The following is a 19,600-nucleotide window of genomic DNA, read 5'->3' as shown; positions in this document are numbered from 1 at the left end:
TGTCTCAGATTTGTAGATAATTGATGTAAACTGTAAAGTGCATGATCAGTTATAATACTGCATGGAAAAAACTTTAATTACTGGATCTCATTGTCCTATCTTGGAATTCAATAATCTTGGTAATTTTTAGATTTTTGCCAAAGGTTGAGAAAAAAAAATAGAATTTTTTTGTTCTCTGAGAAAAGGTTGGGCTGTGTTTTTGAGGGAGAATTTGTATTTCAACTTGTGAATCGATCTTAAATTTATTGTGATGTCAAATGAGAATTAATAGAACCAAAACAGTGGCCTAGTTCTGAAATATATTTAATTTTTTGAGGGGGGGGAGAAAAAGAATGGTGGGAACTGTACTATATCTTATTGATTGAAATTTGACACTGAACCAAAAACATGATTAGATCATGAATTTTGTGACTTGTTTTTCTTTTTAACCTGTCCATTTTTTAAACTATAATTGTAGCAAATTGCATTGAAAGAGAAAAGCAAAAGTCACACTCAGTTATCAGACCATGTCGTGACCAGTAAACCCTGAGATGATATGTCAGAAATGCTACAGTTGAGCTAAATTTAGCTTTTGGGGGCTAAAGTTACAGGTTAGAAGTTTAAGATTAAGATGTAGATGGGAGTCTAAATCACTGTCCTGGAGAAGATGAAAATTACTTGACGTTCCAGTTATCATCGCTCATTGTTGTTATGCCAACTCACTTAATGTGAAACGAGCAGATGTAGTCACCACATTAGGTTGCACTGAGTACGTACTCAGTTTGACTAAAACTTGACCTGAGTTGAGATGAAACTGTAAAAGCTAGAGGCAGTCAACCAGCCAATGACTGTGCAAAAGGGAGAGGGAGTTACAAAGTTAACTTCAAGCAAAAAAAAGATAACCTACTAATGTGAGGTAGAGTAGCATCTTCTATTTTTGTATTACACAAACCAGCTGTGTTTTTTTTTATTCATTCATGGGATGTGGGCGTTGCTGGCTAGGCCAGCATTTATTCCCCATCCCATATTGACCTTGAGAAGGTGGTGGTGAGCTGCCTTCTTGAACCGCTGCAGTCCATGTGGTGTAGGTGCACCCACAGTGCCGTTAGGGAGGGAGTTCCAGGATTTTTCACCCAGCAACAATGAAGGAATGGTGATATATTTCCAAGTCAGGGTGGAGAGTGGCTTGGAGGGGAGCTTCCACATGGTGGTGTTCCCATCTGTCTGCTGCCCTTGTCCTTCTCGATGATAGTGGTCGTGGGTTTGGAAGGTGCTGTCTAAGGAGGTCTGGCAAGTTCCTCATGATAGATATAAGTGTATCTCCAACAAGAGAGCGAATCTAACCAGCTCTCATTGATGTTCACTAACACTAACCTGGGAACACCACCCGCAAGTTCCCATCCAAACCACACACCATCCTAACTTGGAACTATATCGCTGTTCCAACACTGTTGCTGGATCAAAATTCTGGAATTCCCTCCCCAACAGCACTGTGGGTGTACCTACACCACAAGAGTATCCGAGCATCTCCTGAATGCAAGCATTTCCCATCCGCTCTCCAATCAAAATGTCTTCTGCTTTATTTTTTCAACCAAAGTGGATAACTTCACACTTCATCACATTGCACTCCATTTGCTATGTTCTTACCCACTCACTCAACCTATTTATATCCCTTTATATATTTATATCTTTCTCTCCACAGATGCTGTTCGACCTGCTGAGTTTTTCCAGCATTTTTTTGTTTTTGTTTCAGGTTTCCGGCATCCGCAGTATTTTGCTTTTATTTATATCCCTCTGTAGTTTTTTTGCGTTCTCTTGGTCAATTGCTTTTCCCATCTAAATTTATTTTGTCAGCAAACTTGGATATGTTACACTTAGTCCCCTCATCTAAGTCGTCAATATAAATCGTAAATAGCAGAGGCCCAAGTACTGATCCTTACAGTACAGCACTGGTTATATCCTGCTAACCTGAAAATGTCTGAATAAAGGCAAAAGACTGCGGATGCTGGAAATCTTAAACAAAAACAAAAAATGCTGGAAAAACTCTGCAGGTCTGACAGCATCTCTGGAGAGAAAGACAGTGTTAACATTTTGAGCCCGTATGACTCTTCTCCAGAGCTGTCAGAGCTGCTGAGTTTTTCCAGCATTTTTTGTTTCGTTGCTGAAAATGTCTGGGGTTTTCCTACTCTCTCCGTTAACCAATGTTCTGTCCATGTTAAGATAATAGCTCAATGCCATGAGTCCTAACGTGTAATAACCTCTTGTCTGGCACCTTATGCTTTCCAAAATCCAAATACATGCTAGATTCATGGGTCCCCCCTTACCCATCCTTCCTAGTTAAATCATCAAAAGACTCTACCAGATTTGTCAAACAGGATTTCCCTTCCATAAATGCATAATGATTCTGCTTAAATCATATTATGATTTTCTAGGTGCCCTGTTTCCACGTTCTTAGTTATAGGATCTAGCATTTTGCCGACCACAGGGCTAACTGGGCCTATAGCTCGTTATTTTCTCTCTGCTTCCTTTCTTAAATAGTAGGGTTATGTTTGCTACCTTCTAACACTTGGGGGCAGTTCTAGAATCTAAGGAATTCTGGAACTTCAGAACCAATGCATCCACTATCTCTGCATCTACCTCTTAAAACACTAAGATGCAGATTGCCTGTTTGCAGGGATCTGTTGTCACTTAGTCCCATTATTTCTCCAGTATTACAATACTTTTTTTAAGTTCCTCATTTTCGCTAGACCCTTGGTTTTCCATTATTTCCGGAATTTTATTTGGTATCTTCAACTGTGAAGACAGAGGAAAGCATTTGATTTATGCCTTTGCAATTTCTTTACTCCCCATTATAATTTCACCTGTCTTTGCCTTTAAATGGGTCCACGTTTACTTTTACTAATCCTTACCATATACAAACTTATAGAAACGTTTACAATCTGTTTTTATATCTCTTGCTAGTCGTGCTTCATATTTTCTATTCTCTTATCAATTTCTTAGTTCACCTTTGTTCAGTTCTAAGCTTGTCCCGATCCTCAGGCTTGCTACAGGTCAAGTATTCGCGCCACACAAGTGTCAGGCAATGACCATCTTCAACAAGAGAGAATCCGACCATCGTCCCTTGATGTTCAATGGCATTACCATCACTGAATCTCTCACTATCAACATCCTAGGTTTACCATTGACCAGAAACTGAACTGGACTAGCCATATAAATACTGTGGCTACAAGAGCAGGTCAGAGATTAGGAATCCTGTGACGAGTAACTCACCTCCTGACTCCCTAAAGCCTGTCCACCATCTACAAGGCACAGGTCAGGAGTGTGATGGAATACTCCCCACTTGCCTGGATGAGTACAGCTCCCACAACACTCAAGAAGCTTGACACCATCCAGGTCAAAGCAGCCTGCTTGATTGGCACCACATCCACAAACGTTCACTCCCTCCACCAACGTCACACAGCAGCAGTGTGTACCATCCACAAGATGCACTGCAGGAATTTAGCAAGGCTCCATAGACAACACCTTCCAAAACCACGACCAGTGCGATCTAGAAGGACAAGGGCAGCAGATAGATAGGAACGCCACCACCTGGAAATTCCCCTCCAAGCCACTCACCATCCTGACTTGGAAATATGTCGCCGTTTCTTCACTGTTGCTGGGTCAAAATCCTGGAACTCTCTTCCTAACAGCACTGTGGGTATACCTACACTCATGTGAACTGCAGCGGTTCATGAAGGCAGCTCACTAGCACCTTCTCAAGGGCAACTAGGGATGGGCAATAAGTACCGGCCCAGCCAGCATAGCCCACATTCCATGAATGAGTAAAACAGAAATCCCTTTTCCGTAAATTCGAAAACCGAACACATCCAGAAACTGCGCTTCTTTTGGACCTCATCAACCTTTAGCGTGGGAAGTCTGTGACCCGAGCCGACATGACCCGAGGCGACACGAACCTCACTGACTGCACCTGACCTTTATTATTCAGTGATACTTTTCTAGCTATTTTCTTTACTTTAGACTATAGCTAGCCTACGCTTAGGCCATTGTAGTGTAAGTAGGCCTAGGCCTATATGCGGTATCAGAAAACAGAAGTTATCTGAAATCAGAAACTCATTTGGCCCCAAGGGTTTCAGATAAAGGATACTCAACCTGTACTTTTTTTGGCAGCATTATAAACCTCTTCCTTTGATCTAATTCTTGTTAGCCATGGGTGAACCAAGTTTTCTGTAGGTTTTCTGACTCTTAAAATATATATTTTTTTTCAAATGGTGTATTCTTTAATTGCTAGCCATTGTTTGTTCATGGTCATAGCATTTAACGTAGTTTCCCAACCAATCTTTGTCAACTCACCCCTCATATCTACATAGTTTTCTTGGTTTGGATTAAAGACCAAGTTTTGGTTAACTAAATCACTTTCAAACTCAATATAAAGTTCTGTTATATTATGGTCCCTCTTTCCTTTACTATAAGTTTATTAATTAACCCTGTTCTCATTGCACAATACTAGATCCAAAATAGAGTGTTCCCTTGTTGGTTTTCAACATTCTGATCCAGTAACTATCTTCTGTACATTTCCATGAACCCATCACTGACACTATTATTGCACATTTGGTTTACCCAGTTTATATGACGATTAAATCCCCCCTGAATGCTATATTACCCTTATTACATGTATCTCTAATTTGTTGATTTACACTCTGCTCCACACGACAAATACATTTAGGGGACCTACAAACAGCTCCCACTAATGTTTTCTGCCCCTTGCTGTTTCTTAACTCCACCGAAACTGATTCTACTTCTTGACTTTCTTTCTCTCTACTGACTTTATTCCATCCTTGATTATCAGGGATACCCCATCTCCTTTTCCATTTTTTGTCCCTTCTAAAAGTTAGGCAACCTGCGATACTTAATTCTCAACCTTGGTTACTTTGCAGTCTTGTCACTGTAACTGTTGTTAGATAAAACTAATTAATCCCTATCTCTGCTATTAATTTGTCTAATTTGTTGCAAATTCTTCATGCATTCAGATATGGTGCTTTTCATTTCAACATATTTCCTGACATCACCTTATTATCTTCTGTTACTCTCAATGTCCTTTCCTGATCCAATCTGCTTATTTTCCCCCAAAATGTTTCCCTGCTCTAGAGCCTTGATATTTCTCTTGCCATTCTTGGGTTTACCTTTTCTCAAATCCTCCCACCCTAGTGACAAGTGCTGGCAGCTGACCTTGAAGAAAACTGCATATAAGAATCTAGCAAATTCTGTGGTGTGAATTTCATCCTTTCTGGTGTCCAGTTTAATTCTGCTGCCAGCTATGGGTTCAGCCACAATGGTGCCATCAAGCAGGCTAAGCAGCCATTCATAGTGAAGAATTCTCATAGACAACAAATCAAGAAGTAACAAGCAGGTTTTATTATTCACTTTTTATGATTTTACTTAAAGTAAAATAAAGGTTGGAACATATTAGGAATTAAGGTAGAAGCTGAAATACAAACATTTTTAAAAACAATTTAAGAAATCTATGGAATTTTTATCACTGGAGAACGTTAACATCTTGCAAATATAAAATTAGATTTTCAGAGTCAGAAAGGTTGCTCAGCAGCAAGTATGTGACTAATTATGCCTTTTAAAAACCTAGTTTCATCTCATTGCAGAAGAATTTTTCAAGGGTTGTCACAGTGAGAAAAAATGTAACAAGTGTTAAAAAAACACTGTCATTTCAGTGATTTCTATCTAGGACATCAACCGTAGACCTTCTGGAAGAGCAGGGCATTGCTAAGAGCAACTTCTGGATTTCCACCTTTTACCTAGGTATGAGTGGACACCAGACGTTGCTGTCAACTTCATAAAGTAATGACAGCAAGCATTGATGACCATGAAATTTGGCTGATGTGTTTTACTTCAGTATATTTTAAATACTTTGTGAAATTCATCTTTTGCATGTTTACTTTTTCTCTTAATACCTTAATATGCTTCAATAATCGATTAATGAAGGTTTACATTTTGATTAGCAGTATAGTGTTTACCCTATTATTTGGGCAGCTGGACGAGGTCATCATGAAATTGTTGAACTTCTACTGCAACATGGAGCCAAAGTCAACTGTTCTGACAAGGTATGCATGTAATAGATAACAGAAAATAAAATGCTTACCACTAGCTTTAGCTGTAGAACTGTATCAAAAATGTATTCTTCATTTGATAAATACATAAAATCCTGATTAGTAGATTTATCTTAAGTTTTCTTATCTACCTGAATTCAAGGAGACATTGGTGCATAAATGGTAAAGGAAGTAGTGAAAATTACAACCTAAATTATTTTAGTTGCCTCCTCTAGCCAGTGTAATTCTTGGTAAAATGTTGAGACTTATAGTTTTGCATTTCTGTTGATACCAGTACAGTATGCCACATTCTGGGATAAAAGTTCAGGTGGTAAGGAAATTTTTGATTTTGCATTATTGGATTTCCTGGACAACAGCATGATAGCCCTCAAAGGGGCACATGGACATGAGACTATGCCTGAGTGGGACATACATAATTTGGTTCAAGTGGGAATTTGGTGCACAAGGGGAAAGAGGTGCTCCTTTTGCTACCTTTTATTCAGCCTCCAGTGGTTGATGAGTTCCCTTCTTTGTCTCCAAGCTAGGTGAGTGCAACTTTCTATTTATCTGTGTAAATTATTAACTAATTGACTAATTAAATAAATAAGGTTGGACAGAAATGGCAGGGCTGGTGGCGTGCTGTGACTGCAGCATGTGGGAATCTGTGGAATGCACTGCAATCCCGAACAACCATATCTGCAGAAAGTGTCTGTAGCTTAGGCAACTTTAGCTCCGAGTTGCTGAGCTGGAGTCCAGATGCGGATGTTATAGGACATCAAAGAGGGGGAGGGTTGCCTGGACCCTTTGCTCCAGGAGGCAGTCACTCCCCTTAGGTTAGGTAGAACTTTAGAGTTGGAACTTGTCAGAAAGCCACTGTGATAATCATGGTAGATTTTAATCTACATATAAATTGGAAAAATCAGATGGCCAAAGGTAGCCTAGATGAGGAATTGATGAAATGTTTTCAGGATAGTTTCTTAGAACAGCATGTTCTGGCGCCAACCAGAGAGCAGGTTGTACTAGACCTGGTATTATGCAACAAGATAGGATTAATTGCTGAGCTCATAGTGAAGGTGCTCCAAGGTAGCAGTGATACTATGATTGAATTTTACATTATTTGAGGGAGAGAAGAGTGGGTCTGGGACTAGTGTTTTAAGCTTAAATAAGGGCAATTATGAGGGTATGAAAGCAGAGCTAGCAAAAGTGAACTGGCAAATTAGGTTAAGGGATAGGATGCAGTGACAGACGTTTAAGAGGATATTTCAAAATACACAGAATAGATATGTTCTAATGAGAGAGAAAAATTCCAAGGGGAGGACGCACCATCCGTTAACTAGAAAAGTTAAAGATAGTATCAAACTTAAAGAAAAAGCATATAATTGTGCAAAGATGGGTGGCAGGTCAGAAGATTGGACAGAATATAAAAAACAGCAAAGAGTGACTAAAAGATTAATAAGGAGGGAAAAATTAGAGTATGAGAGAAAGCTAGCTAGAAATAGACAGATAGTAAAAGTTTCTATAGATATTTTAAAAAAGAGCTAAAATGAACATTGGTCCAATAGAAAGTGAGCCTGGGGAATTAATAATGGAAAATAAGAAGATGGCAGATATATAGAACAGGTGTTTTGCATTGGTCTTCACTATCGAAGATACAAGTAACATCCCAGAAATAGCTGTAAATCAGGAAATGGAAGGGATTGAGGAACTCGAGAAAATTACAATCACCAGGGAATTGGTATTAAGCCAGTTGTTAGTACTGCAGGCTGACGAGACCCCAGATCCTGATGGACTTCTTCTTAGGATCTTGAAAGAAGTGGCTAGTGAGATAGTTGATGCGTTGGTTTTAATTTTCCAAAATTTCCTAGATTTGGGGAAGATTCTATTAGATTGGAAAATAGAGAATATAACTCCTTTATTCAAAAAAGGAGGCAGAAAGCAGGAAACTATAGGCCAGTTAGCCTAACATCTGTCATAGGGAAAACGATAGAAGCTATTAATAAAGATGTTATAGCAGGGCACTTAATAAATTCAAGATAATCAGGCAGAGTCAGCATGGCTTTATGAGAGGGAGATCATGTTTATTGATTTTTTTGGAGTTATTTGAAGAAGTACAATGTGTTGTGGATAAAGGGAAACTGGTGGATGTACTATACGTAGATTTCCAGAAGGCATTTGATAAGGTGCCACATCAAATGTTATTGCGGAAAATTAAAGCTCATGGTGTAGTGGGTAACATATTGGCATGGATAGAAGATTGGCTAGCTGACTGAAACCAGAGAGTTGGCATAAATGGGTTATTTTCTCGTTGGCAAGATATAATGAGTGGTGCAAGGGATCAGTGCTGGGACCTCAACTTTTTGCAATTTATATAAATGACTTGGATAAAGGGACTGAAGGTATGGTTGCTAAATTTACTGATGACACATAGATAGGTAGGAAAGCACATTATGAAGAGGACATATGGAGGCTACAAAGGGATATAGATAGGTTAAGTGAATGGGCAAAGATCTCGCAAATGGATTATAATGTGAGATTGTTCATTTCAGCAGGAAGTATAAAACAGAAGCATATTATCTAAATGGTGAGAGATTGCAGAGCTCCAACATGCAGAGGGATCTGGGTGTCCTTGTGCATGAATTGCAAAAGGTTAGTGTGCAGGTAATTAGGAAAGCTAATAGAATGTTATTTATTGCGAGGGGAATTGAATACAAAAGTAGGGAGGTTATGCTTCAGTTATACAAGGCATTGGTGAGACCACATCTGAGTACTGTGTACAGTATTGGTTTCCTTACTTAAGGAAAGATGTAATTGTGTTGGAAGCAGTTCAGAGAAGGTTTACCAGACTAATACCTTGAATGGGCAGGTTGTCTTATGAGGAAAGGTTGGACAGGCTAGGCTTGTATACACTGGTGTTTAGAAGAGTAAGGGGCGACTTGACTGAAACATCAAATCCTGAGAGATTTTGACAGGGTGGATGTGGAAAGGATGTTTCCTCTGGTGGGAGAATCTGGAACTAAAGGTAACTGTTTAAAATGAAGGGGTCGCCTATCTAAGACAAGCGATGAGAATTTTTTTCTCTGAGGGTCGTTAGCCTTTGGAACTCTCTTCCTCAAAAGGCGGTGGAAGCATTTTCTTTGAATATTTTTAAGGCCGAGCTAGATAGATTCTTGATGAGCAAGGGGGTGAAAGGTTATCAAGGGTAGGTGGGAATGTGCAGTTGAGGTTACAATCAGATCAGCCATGATCTTATTGAATGGTGGAGCAGGCTCGAGGGGCCAAGCGGCCTACTGCTGCTCCTAATTTGTATGTTCATATGTCATTGAGGGACTTGAAATACAGCATAATAGGAGATGAAAGCAGATTACTTTCTGTAGTAAGGGGCTGGAGTGATTATTTCCTACTTGTAAATGTCATACCTGAGATCTGAATTGTCAGTTTATATGTAGATGCCATCACATAACTCTGTCCCTGCTTTAGTTCACCTACTACTGAAACCCTCATCCATGCCTTTGTTACCTCCACACTTGACTATTCAATGCATTTCTGGCCAGCCTCCCACTGCCCTCTGTAAACTTGAAGCCATTCAAAACTCTGTTGTCCATCTCCTTATTGCACCAAGTCCTGTTCACCTAACAGTCCTGTGCTCGTTAACCTATAATAGCTCCCAATGAGATATGCCTTGATTTTTAAAATTCTCATCCTGGTTTTCAAATCCTTCAATGGCCTTGCTGCTCCCGAAGTACGTAATTTCCTCTAGCCCCACAACCCTCAGATGTCTGCACTCTCCCAATTCTGGCCTCTTGATCATCCCCATTTTTAATTGCTTCACTGTTGGTGGCCATATGTTCAGCTGCGTAGTTGCTAAGTTCTGGAATTCCCTCCCTAAACCTCTCCCCCTATCTACCTCTTTCCCCCTTTTTGCACTTGTCTTTGACCAAGCTTTTGGCCATCTGCATAATATCAGCTTATGTGACTTGCCGAAAAACTTTGTCAAAGTTTGTTTGATAATGCTCTTCTGAGGCAACTTGGGACATTTTATTACGTTAAAGGCACATGTTGAGTGATCACCGCTTTGTCCTCGTGGAAATTTAGTCCCGTCTTGGTACTAAGGGCACCTACCCTTGTACTGTGCAAACCTGCTACTGTGGGAAGTGGGTTAGATTAAAGAAAGAGAAAAGCAGATCAAAACATCCATGGCACGCTGTGGATTGTCAACAGCAGCAGAATTAATTGTATGTCACCACAATTTGTAGCCTTGTTGGCATATCCTATACTTCTACCATCATGAAACCAGATGACCAATTTTACTTCAATGAGGAGTATAGAAGAGCAGTCCAGGAACAACATCATACATAATTGAAAATCAGGTGCTAACCTGACAAAGATACAACATGTGCAGTAGGCAGAGGTGAGTGATCCCACAACCAATCAGTCAGACCAAATCTCTGCAACCTTGCCACATTCAGTTTTGACTGGTGGTGCACAACTTAGCAACTTCTGGAAGGAGGACACTCCATGAGATAGCAGAACGTAATATGTAAGTGTAAAAGAGAAAACATTCGCAACATCTTCAGCTGGAAGTGCTGAGTGGGTAATGATTCTTGGCCTCCTCTTGAAGCCCCAACCATCATAGATGTCAACCTTTATACAACATGGGGAGTGGCGATGGCGTAGTGGTATTGTCGCTAGACTAACAACCCAGAGACCCAGGGGAATGCTCTGGGGACCTGGGTTTGAATCCCGCCACGGCAGTTGGTGGAATTGGAATTCTATAAAAATCTGGAATTAAATGATGACCATGAAACCATTGTCGATTGTTGTAAAAACTCATTCGGTTCACTAATGCCCTTTAGGGAAGGAAATCTGGCCTGGCCTGCATGTGACTCCAGAGCCACAGCAATGTGGTTGACTCTTAAATGCCCTCTGAAATGGCCTAGCAAGCCACTTAGTTGTATCAAAAAAGGAATGAAACCGGATGGACCATCACCATCCCTGGGTATGTCCTGTCCCACCAGCAGGACAGACCCAGTACAGTGGTTTACAGTTGGGAGGGAGTTGCCCTGGGAGTCCTCAACATTGACTCCATGAAGTCTCATGGCATCAGTTCAAACGTGGGCAATGAAGCCTCCTGCTGATTACCATCCTCAGCTGATGAGTCAGTGCTCCTCCATGTTGAACACCACTTGGAGGAAGCATTGAGGGTGGCAAGGACGCTTTGCGCCATCAGGAGCAGCAGAATTGTACTTGAACACAATCTGTAACCTCATATGCCCTGGCATACCCCACACTCTACCATTGCTATCAAGCCGGGGGATGAACCCTGGTTCAATGAAGAGTGCAGGAGGGCATGCCAGGAGCAGCACCAGGCATACCTAAAAATGAGGTGTCATCCTGGTGAAACTATAACACACAACTACTTGCATGCCAGACAGGATAAGCAGCAAGTGATAGACAGAGCTAAGCGATTCTACAACCAACGGATCAGACCTAAGCTCTGCAGTCCTGCCACATCCAGTCGTGAATGGTGGTGGACAATTAAACAACTCACTGGAGGAGGAGGCTCCACAAATACCCCAATCCTCAATGATGGGGGAGCTCAGTGCATCAGTGCAAAAGATAAGGCATTTGCTACAATCTTCAGCCAGAAGTGCCGAGTGGATGATCCATCTTGGTCTCCTCTGGAGGTCCACAGCTTCACAGATGCCGGTCTTCAGCCAATTCGATTCACTCCAGGTGATATCAAGAAACAGCTGAAGGCACTGGATAGTGCAAAGGCCATGGCCCCTGACAAATTCCAGCAATAGTACTGAAGACTTGTGCTTCAGAACTTGCCGTGCCTCTAGCCAAGCTGTTCCAGTACAACTACAACTCGGTCATCTACCCAGCTATGTGGAAAATTCCTCAGGTATGTCCTGTACACAAAAAGCAGGGCATATCCAACCAGGGCAATTACCGCCCCATCAGTCTACTCTCCATCATGAGTAAAGAAATGGAAGAGGTCACCAACAGTGCTGTTAAGCGGCACTTGCTTATCAGTAACCTGCTCACTGACGCCCAGTTTGGGTTCCGCCAGGGCCACTCAGCTCCTGAATTCATTACTTATAGAGTCATGGACGTTTACAGCTCAGAAGGAGGCCATTCGCCCCATCGTGTCCAGTCAACAAAGATCTGACTACAATAATCCCATTTTCTAGTGCTTGGCCCATAGTCCTGGAGGCTATGGCAACGCGAGTGAATATCTAAATACTTCTTGAATGTTACGAGGGTTTCTGACTCAACCCACCCTTCAGGCAGTGAGTTCCAGACTCCCACCACCCTCTGGATGAAAATATTTCTCCTCAACTCCCCTCTTAGCCTTCCGCCTCTTACCTTAAATCAATGCCCCCTGGTTATTGACTCCTCTACTAATGGAATAAGTGCCTTCCTATCCACCCTATCTATGCCCCTCCCCCCATAATCTTATACACCTCTATCAGGTCCCCACTCAATCTTTGATGCTTCAAGGAAAACAACCCCAGCCCTATTCAACCTTCCGTCGTAGCTCAGACCCTCCAGCCCAGGCAGCAACCTGATAAATCTCTGCACCCTCTCAAGTGCAATCACATCCTTTCTACAATGTGGTGACCAGAACTGCACGCAGTACTCCAGTTGTGGCCTAACCAGCGTTTTATATGGTTCCAGCATAACCTCCCTGCTCTTGCATTCTGTGCCTCAGCTAATAAAGGCATGTATCCCATATGCCGCCTTAATCACCTTATCTACCTGCCCTGCTACCTTCAGGGCCTTTGTTCAAACATGGACAAAAGAACTGAACTCTCGAGGCGAGGTGAGAATGACTGCCCTTGACATCAAGGCAGTGTTTGACTGAGTGCGGAGCCCTTTCAAAACTGGAGTCAGTGGGAATGAGGGGGAAAACTTTTACCTAGCACAAAGGAAGATGGTTGTGGTTGTTGGAGGTCAATCATCTCAGCTCCAGGGCACCACTACAGAAGTTCCTCAGGGCAGTGTCCCAAAGGGTCATGAGGACTCGAAACGTCAACTCTTTTCTTCTCCGCCAATGCTGCCAGACCTGCTGAGTTTTTCCAGGTAATTCTGTTTTTGTTTTGGATTTCCAGCATCCGCAGTAGTTTTTTGTTTTTATCCAACCATCTTCAGCTGCTTCATCAATCACCTTCCTTCCATCATAAGGCCAGAAGTGGGGACATCTTTTGGCAATCTCCACCTATCACTGGACCTCTATCCAGCTCTACCTGTCCCACCCCCCTTAAACCAGCTTATATTTCACCTCTTTTCTATTTTTCCTTAGTTCTGATGAAGAGTCATTCGGACTCGAAACGTTAACTGTATTCCTCTCTGCAGGTGCTGTCAGACCTGCTGAGTTTTTCCAGGTATTTTTGTTTTTGTCCTAGATTTCCAGCATCTGCAATATTTTGCTTTTAATTTAGTCGAAATAGTTTGTTTTAGTTGGATGAAATTCATTTGTGCAGCTTATGTTGGGAAGTAGTGGCATACATAATTGTGTAGTGTTTTGGCTCAAATCCATGGCTAACATTGATTTGTGGAGAAGAGATCAGTTACACTAGTGCGGAATCTAAATGATATTTGTGATTTGTGCTCAAATTTTTGGGCATTGTCTGCTATTGCAGACATCCATAATACACAAAAGTATGGCTGCTTCATGATCCATTCCTACCATGCCTGATTCATGGAAGCTGGGTAGGTGTCAGTTATTATGATATCCCCATGATGGGTTTTGAATCCTCAATTCTATTAAAATTCTTATACCATCCCAGCCAGCTATCAAACAGCTTGATGAAAATTCCATGCCTTCATTCATAGTCATTGTACTTGCAACCTGGCTATTATCTTCACCTAATGTCCTGATGCTACTAATTTGATTTGATGTGGTTTTGTGTGGAGGGTGAACCCACCCTCTTTTGTGGTAACATAAGGAGCAGTTCAGATCTCCACTATTACTACAGTCAAAGAGATGTACAGTGAAGGTCTTTCAGTATTTTTATTCCCTCACTTTTTTCTCCATTAGCATTGCTCCAAAATTGATACGGTGTTTCTCCTTTCCTGTCCACCCACGCCCAATCCAACAATTTTGTGCTCTTGCTTCCCAGATATTAGAGTATTTGCACTGTGCAGTTTAAAAGATCAGTGATGCCAATGCAGGGCCAATCTTTTGGGAGGCAGGTATAATTTTGGGAGGCACATCATGATAACTGCTCCCCCTCCCCAACTAGCCAAAATTATATATTTTTTTCATCCACAGAATACCCTCTGTAACTCTAAGGTAATTTTTTGGAGCAGTCCTCTCCTGCTCTTCTTCACCATCACTTTCTCCTGCAGTCAGTTTTTTCCTTTCAGATTCTCCATCCTCCTGTCCTTCTCCCCACATCCTCCCACCCTATACCAAGTTGAAGACAAACTGGGCCTGCATACTCTGTCTCACGATATGTATTGCCTTTCATGCTGAAAGTCAACATGGTTCTCAAAGAGCTACTAATTAGTCCTACTCCCCTCTTTTTCCTCATAACCCTGTAATTTCTCATTTTCAGGTTTTTATCCAATTATTGAATATTTTAGATTTATCTTTGTGTTCAGCCTCCTCCTGGGGGGTGGGGGCAGGGTGGGAATTGGTTAGTTAAATTGAGGGTGTAAGATCATAAGAAATAGGAGCAGGAGTAGGTTATTCAGCCCATTGAGCGCTTCACCATTCAATAAGATCATGGCTGATCCGCTTGTGGCCTTAACTCCATTTTCTGGCCTGCTGTCCATAACCCTCGACTCTTGTCAATCAAGAATCTGTCGAACTCAAGTTGAATATATTCAATGACTAAGCCTCCACTGCTCTCTGTGGAAGAGAATTCCAAAGACCAGCAACCCTTGGAGGAAAAAAAATCATCCTAATCTCTGTCTTAAAGTGGGAGGCCCCTTATGTTTAAATTGTGCCCCCTAGTTCTAGATTCCCTGATGAGAGGAAACAGCTTGTCAGCATCTACCCTGTCAAGCCATCTCAGAATCTTTATATGTTTTAGTAAGACCATCTCTTGTTCTTGTAAAGTCCAATAGTACAGGCCCAATCTGCTCAACCTTTCCTCATAAGATAGCACCTTCATCCCTGCTTTTAATGTAGTGAACGTTCTTTGAACTGCTTCCAATACTGCATCCCCTTTGCAATAGAGGCCAACATTCCATTTGTTTTTCTAATTACTTGCTGTGCATGTTAATTTTTGTGATTCATATATAAGGACATCCTGGTCCCTCTGCACTGCAGCATTCTGCAGTCTCTCTCCATTTAGATAATCTGCTTTTCTATTTTTCCTGCCAAAATGCACAAACTCACATTTTCCCACCATTTGCCATGATATTCCATCTGCCAATTTTTTGCCCACTTACATAACCTATCTATATCTCTTTGCAGATTCTTTGTATCCTTACAACTTGCTTTCCTACCTATCTTTGCATCATCTGCAAATTTGGCTATAGTATAGTCGGTCTCTTCATCCAAGTCATTAATATAGATTGTAAATAGTTGAGGCTCTGCACTGATTCCTGAGGCACTCCACTGGTTTCAGATTCCCAAGCTGAAAATGACCCATTTATCCAGACGTAGTTTTCAGTTAGCTAATCTTCTACCCATGCTAATATATCACCCTTAACACCATGAACTCTTATCTTATGCAGTAACCTTTTATGTGGCACTTTATCGAAAGGCTTTTGAAAATCCAAATCAGTACATCTACTGGTTCCCCTTTATCCACCCAGCTTGTTAAATCCTCAAAGTGTTCTAATAAATTTGTCAAAATTATGTCACGGAGTTACTAGGCACTCCATTCTGCCTGTACAGCCCCAGTTTCAGCCACACAGCTTTTCCAAGCTCAGATCTTCCAAGGGACAAATTCCAGTTCCTTTCCTTCAAGAACTTAGCTGATTCTCTGCAGGTAGCAGCTTCCTTATAAACAGCATTCTGCCTGTGCAATCTTCTACACAATGCCACACTTCTTTCTGGAACCTTCTCAACTCTCAGCTCCCATTGGTCCTAGTAGCGTAGATCTGCCAGATCTGCCTTTACTTTCACAAGGTATGGCCAATTCTGGGCATTCAGTCGCACGGAAGTAAAAGAAACAGCGGCAGCAATTCTAAACGTGCTTTCCAACTGCTCAGGAATCCATCTCTCTGACTCAGCTTGCTGACTGCCTTCTCTTTCACTATTCTTCTTTGTGTACCACAGGGCTTCTGTATTTTAACTTCCTTCCTGTTGGTAATGCTTCCTGGTCAAGGATTGCTGGGTCATTTAGACCAGTGATGATTCTTATCCAAAAATTATAATTGGTCCCATTACAATTGATGTAAACTCTTAAAAGTCTTTTTCAAGTGTTTTTTGAAACGATTAGATTCCCCAAATATTTTAAAGTAAATACAAACTTTTCTAACTGTTACTCCCTCCGGGTCAAAAGGCATCACAATTTATAACATCTTCCAAAGTCCAATGAGACCTTGCTCACCAACCTGGTGCAGTATATGGAGGAGGCTTTAGTTAGAAGAATGAAGAACATCTTGAAAGGAAAATAGAGCATCTTTCCTCCTAGTATTAATATATTGATAGGATACCATGCTTTGGTGATATAAAGGTAGCTATGGGTGAAACATTCAGAATGAAGTTTAGTGATTCTTTTTCTGTATTCATTGTGATGAATCTGTCATTCTGAACTATACATAATTGTTTTCTTTAAATGGAAGATGAATTATTTTAATAATTTTAATCTAGAAGCAAGCGCCAATGTTTTTAAGTTGAGTGGAAAACTAGTGGATAACTGATTTAATTTTGAATATACTTAATTTATTTTCCACTTCCATTAAGTTCAAAATTTTATTGGATATATCAATTGCTTATTGTAGCCAAAGTCGTACCAGAATAATTCTTGCAAAATACTGCTCTTAATAGAACTTCTGCCAAAACTGAGTAAATTATTGTGGGAATGAGGTTTTTTTTAAAGTTATTGACAATGATTGAATTTGTGAAACTAACACACATGATTGTTTATACGATGGTACAATAAATTATTTCAAATCTTGTGTTTATGTTATTTATATTGACTTGTATTTGATCATGACTTCAGGGAGGCAGGACAATTGGGACTGAGGATTATTGCAAATTTAACTTGTCAAATGTTGAGCAAGCTTCCATATTTCTGCTGTCCCATCTGTGAATCATAGAACCTATAGAAGTAGCAGATTATGAGAAGATAAATTATTTTTGCAAAACACTTCTTTTGATATTGCTTTTTTCCAGTATGGAACAACTCCATTGATATGGGCTGCCAGAAAGGGTCACCTTCAGTGTGTGAAGCATTTGTTAGAAATGGGTGCTGATGTCGATCAAGAAGGAGCTGTATGTATTCCCAATATTTTTTTATTCCTAAATGTAATATATGCTTAAATGAGTTTTGAAGTATTTGTAGAGAATTAAACAAAGATTTTTGTGCATTTAACATTTATGATAATATAATGAACTGTGCTGATGGCAAAGATCAATGGTAAAAGAGATCGTGGTAGACAAAGAATGACCTTTCTAAAGAGCCTTGGAAACTGAATATACCATCAACGAAGCTGATCCACAACTCTTGAGCAAGATTGACATGGAGGTCTGTGGTCTCCAACACCCTCTCGGCATGGTACCTGAACCGAGAGAATGAGCCGTACTTGAACTTTGTGTGTGGCAAAAAGAATCTTTCAGTTTGCAAGTACTTATTGAAATAGCCCCTTAATAAATTTGAGTTGAAAATGAGTGCTAAATGTGTTTTTCCAAATTAAGAATTACTTGGTGTAGCACAGCTCTAATGATTTGATGTTCATGACTTGATATTATGAGGCCTTGTAATATGTTGCTCTGATGTAGATCTATCAATTAACTTTAGTAAGGGATAAAATGCAAACATTGCAATATTCAGTATGGCAGATCTAGTAAAATAGTGAGTACTTCATTGAATTCAAAATGAATTTTATTGGATATATCAAGTGCAATGTTTTTCGTTGATTCTCCCTGTCTTTTGTGTGGTTTGTGGCATTGAAAATTGTTCTTTAAAGGATTCAGGTAACTTATCTACTGTAGGTTTATAATGTTTTTGTGCTTGTGGTTATGAATGTCTACCCAAGTCTTGATCTCTTTTTCAGATGTTTAGGCTCATGCACTTCCCCCCTCCTCAATTTTGTTTTCCTTTATCACCTGACCACTACCCCCTTTCCCTTTTCTCCTTGATTTATAAGAGGGATACCTGTCTCAATCCTCTTCCGTTGGCATCCAGTTGGTCACTGAGCTGTATTTGTGTAGTAAAGAGTGACTTTTCTTTGGCTGAGAAACACTAACCTGGGTTTGATTAGCATTATTCTGTAATGTGTGGTACACAGACATGTAAATAATATTTAACAGTAAATATAGTTCTTCACGCAAGCTATTTCTGGGAGAGTTAGGCGTAGCTGCTGTACACCACCAAGGTGTTTATCGAAACAGTCCCTGCATAATAGAGAAAGCAAAGCTTTACACACCTTGTCTGTGCCTATAGGAGTCTTTCATAGTCCCTCCTCGTACTCAGTCCCTTGTTCAAATTTGAAATTAACTATTCCTACTGAACTAAGTTTGTTGCAACATGCATCAAATTATGGGACTATGACTTGCCTGCTGTTGCTCTGGCATAATTTTCCACATATATTTCTGGAGTCCAGTAACCACTGGAATTTGTTTTGAAAATTTGTCCTATTTGCTATTATCTCTATTTGGACCCTTATAATGCCACCTAATATATAAGAAAAATCAAACAAAAACTGGCAACAGCAATAGTCTTGGCTATCTTTTCATCCCTCGAAATGTGGCTTTATCTTGACGGAATACAAATTAAGTAATCTTTTCTCAAGTGGATTGCATAAGATTTCAGCTTTGAAATTATCTACCTAGTCTAGTCTGTTAAGGAGGCATTTGAGTGAAGGATTTGTTTATAATTTACAGGGAATAAATTACTGTACCCAATTGATTTTTTAAAAAAATGCTTTCTGACTGAGAAATTTGCACATACTTCCAATAATGCCTGATTCTGACATTTTTCAATATAGTATCTTTATTCAGGTTTGGTGAGGAAAGTTTCAACCAGTTTCGGGGAGAGGTGGGGAAGTTAGAAGATTGGAGACAAGGGTAGTTATTTTTAAGCTTATCAATTCATTTTCTTACATTAAAATCATGAATTTTAAGTGGAAGAACATTATACATCTTTGTTAAAGACTGGAAACTAGTCAGTGAGCAAAGATAAGTTATGATTATGTAAAGGATCCAATGCTGCAAGAAAGTTGCTAAAGAAACCTCATAGTTGTGATGTGAAGGAACTCAAGCATGAGTTACTTGCAGGCTCTTAAGTTGCTGCGTTTTAAACTTGCCCAGACCTTTATAATGCGGAAAGAATTTAAATATGACACAAGAAGACTGAGACACCAATTTTAAATCCTTTGTCCATGAGCAGTGCAAT

The 19,600-nt window shown here is 40.3% G+C and overlaps 1 protein-coding gene across 5 annotated transcripts in view; it reads left to right on the top strand.

The window, feature by feature from the left end:
• Positions 1–19,600, top strand: part of LOC144680554 (kinase D-interacting substrate of 220 kDa-like) — a 184,260-nt gene that overhangs the window by 58,420 nt on the left and 106,240 nt on the right. For 4 of the 5 annotated variants that reach the window (XM_078541655.1, XM_078541657.1, XM_078541656.1 and 1 more), the window contains 2 exons: positions 5,991–6,092; positions 17,380–17,478. In XM_078541655.1, coding sequence (XP_078397781.1) covers positions 5,991–6,092; positions 17,380–17,478 — 201 coding nt within the window. The remainder of the gene's footprint in view (positions 1–5,990; positions 6,093–17,379; positions 17,479–19,600) is intronic. The other variant, XM_078541658.1, reaches the window with a different exon arrangement.

Source organism: Cetorhinus maximus, chromosome 5 (assembly GCF_964194155.1).
Source record: "Cetorhinus maximus chromosome 5, sCetMax3.hap1.1, whole genome shotgun sequence".
Taxonomy (NCBI): domain Eukaryota; kingdom Metazoa; phylum Chordata; class Chondrichthyes; order Lamniformes; family Cetorhinidae; genus Cetorhinus; species Cetorhinus maximus.
This window is presented reverse-complemented; position numbering and strand designations above follow the sequence as displayed.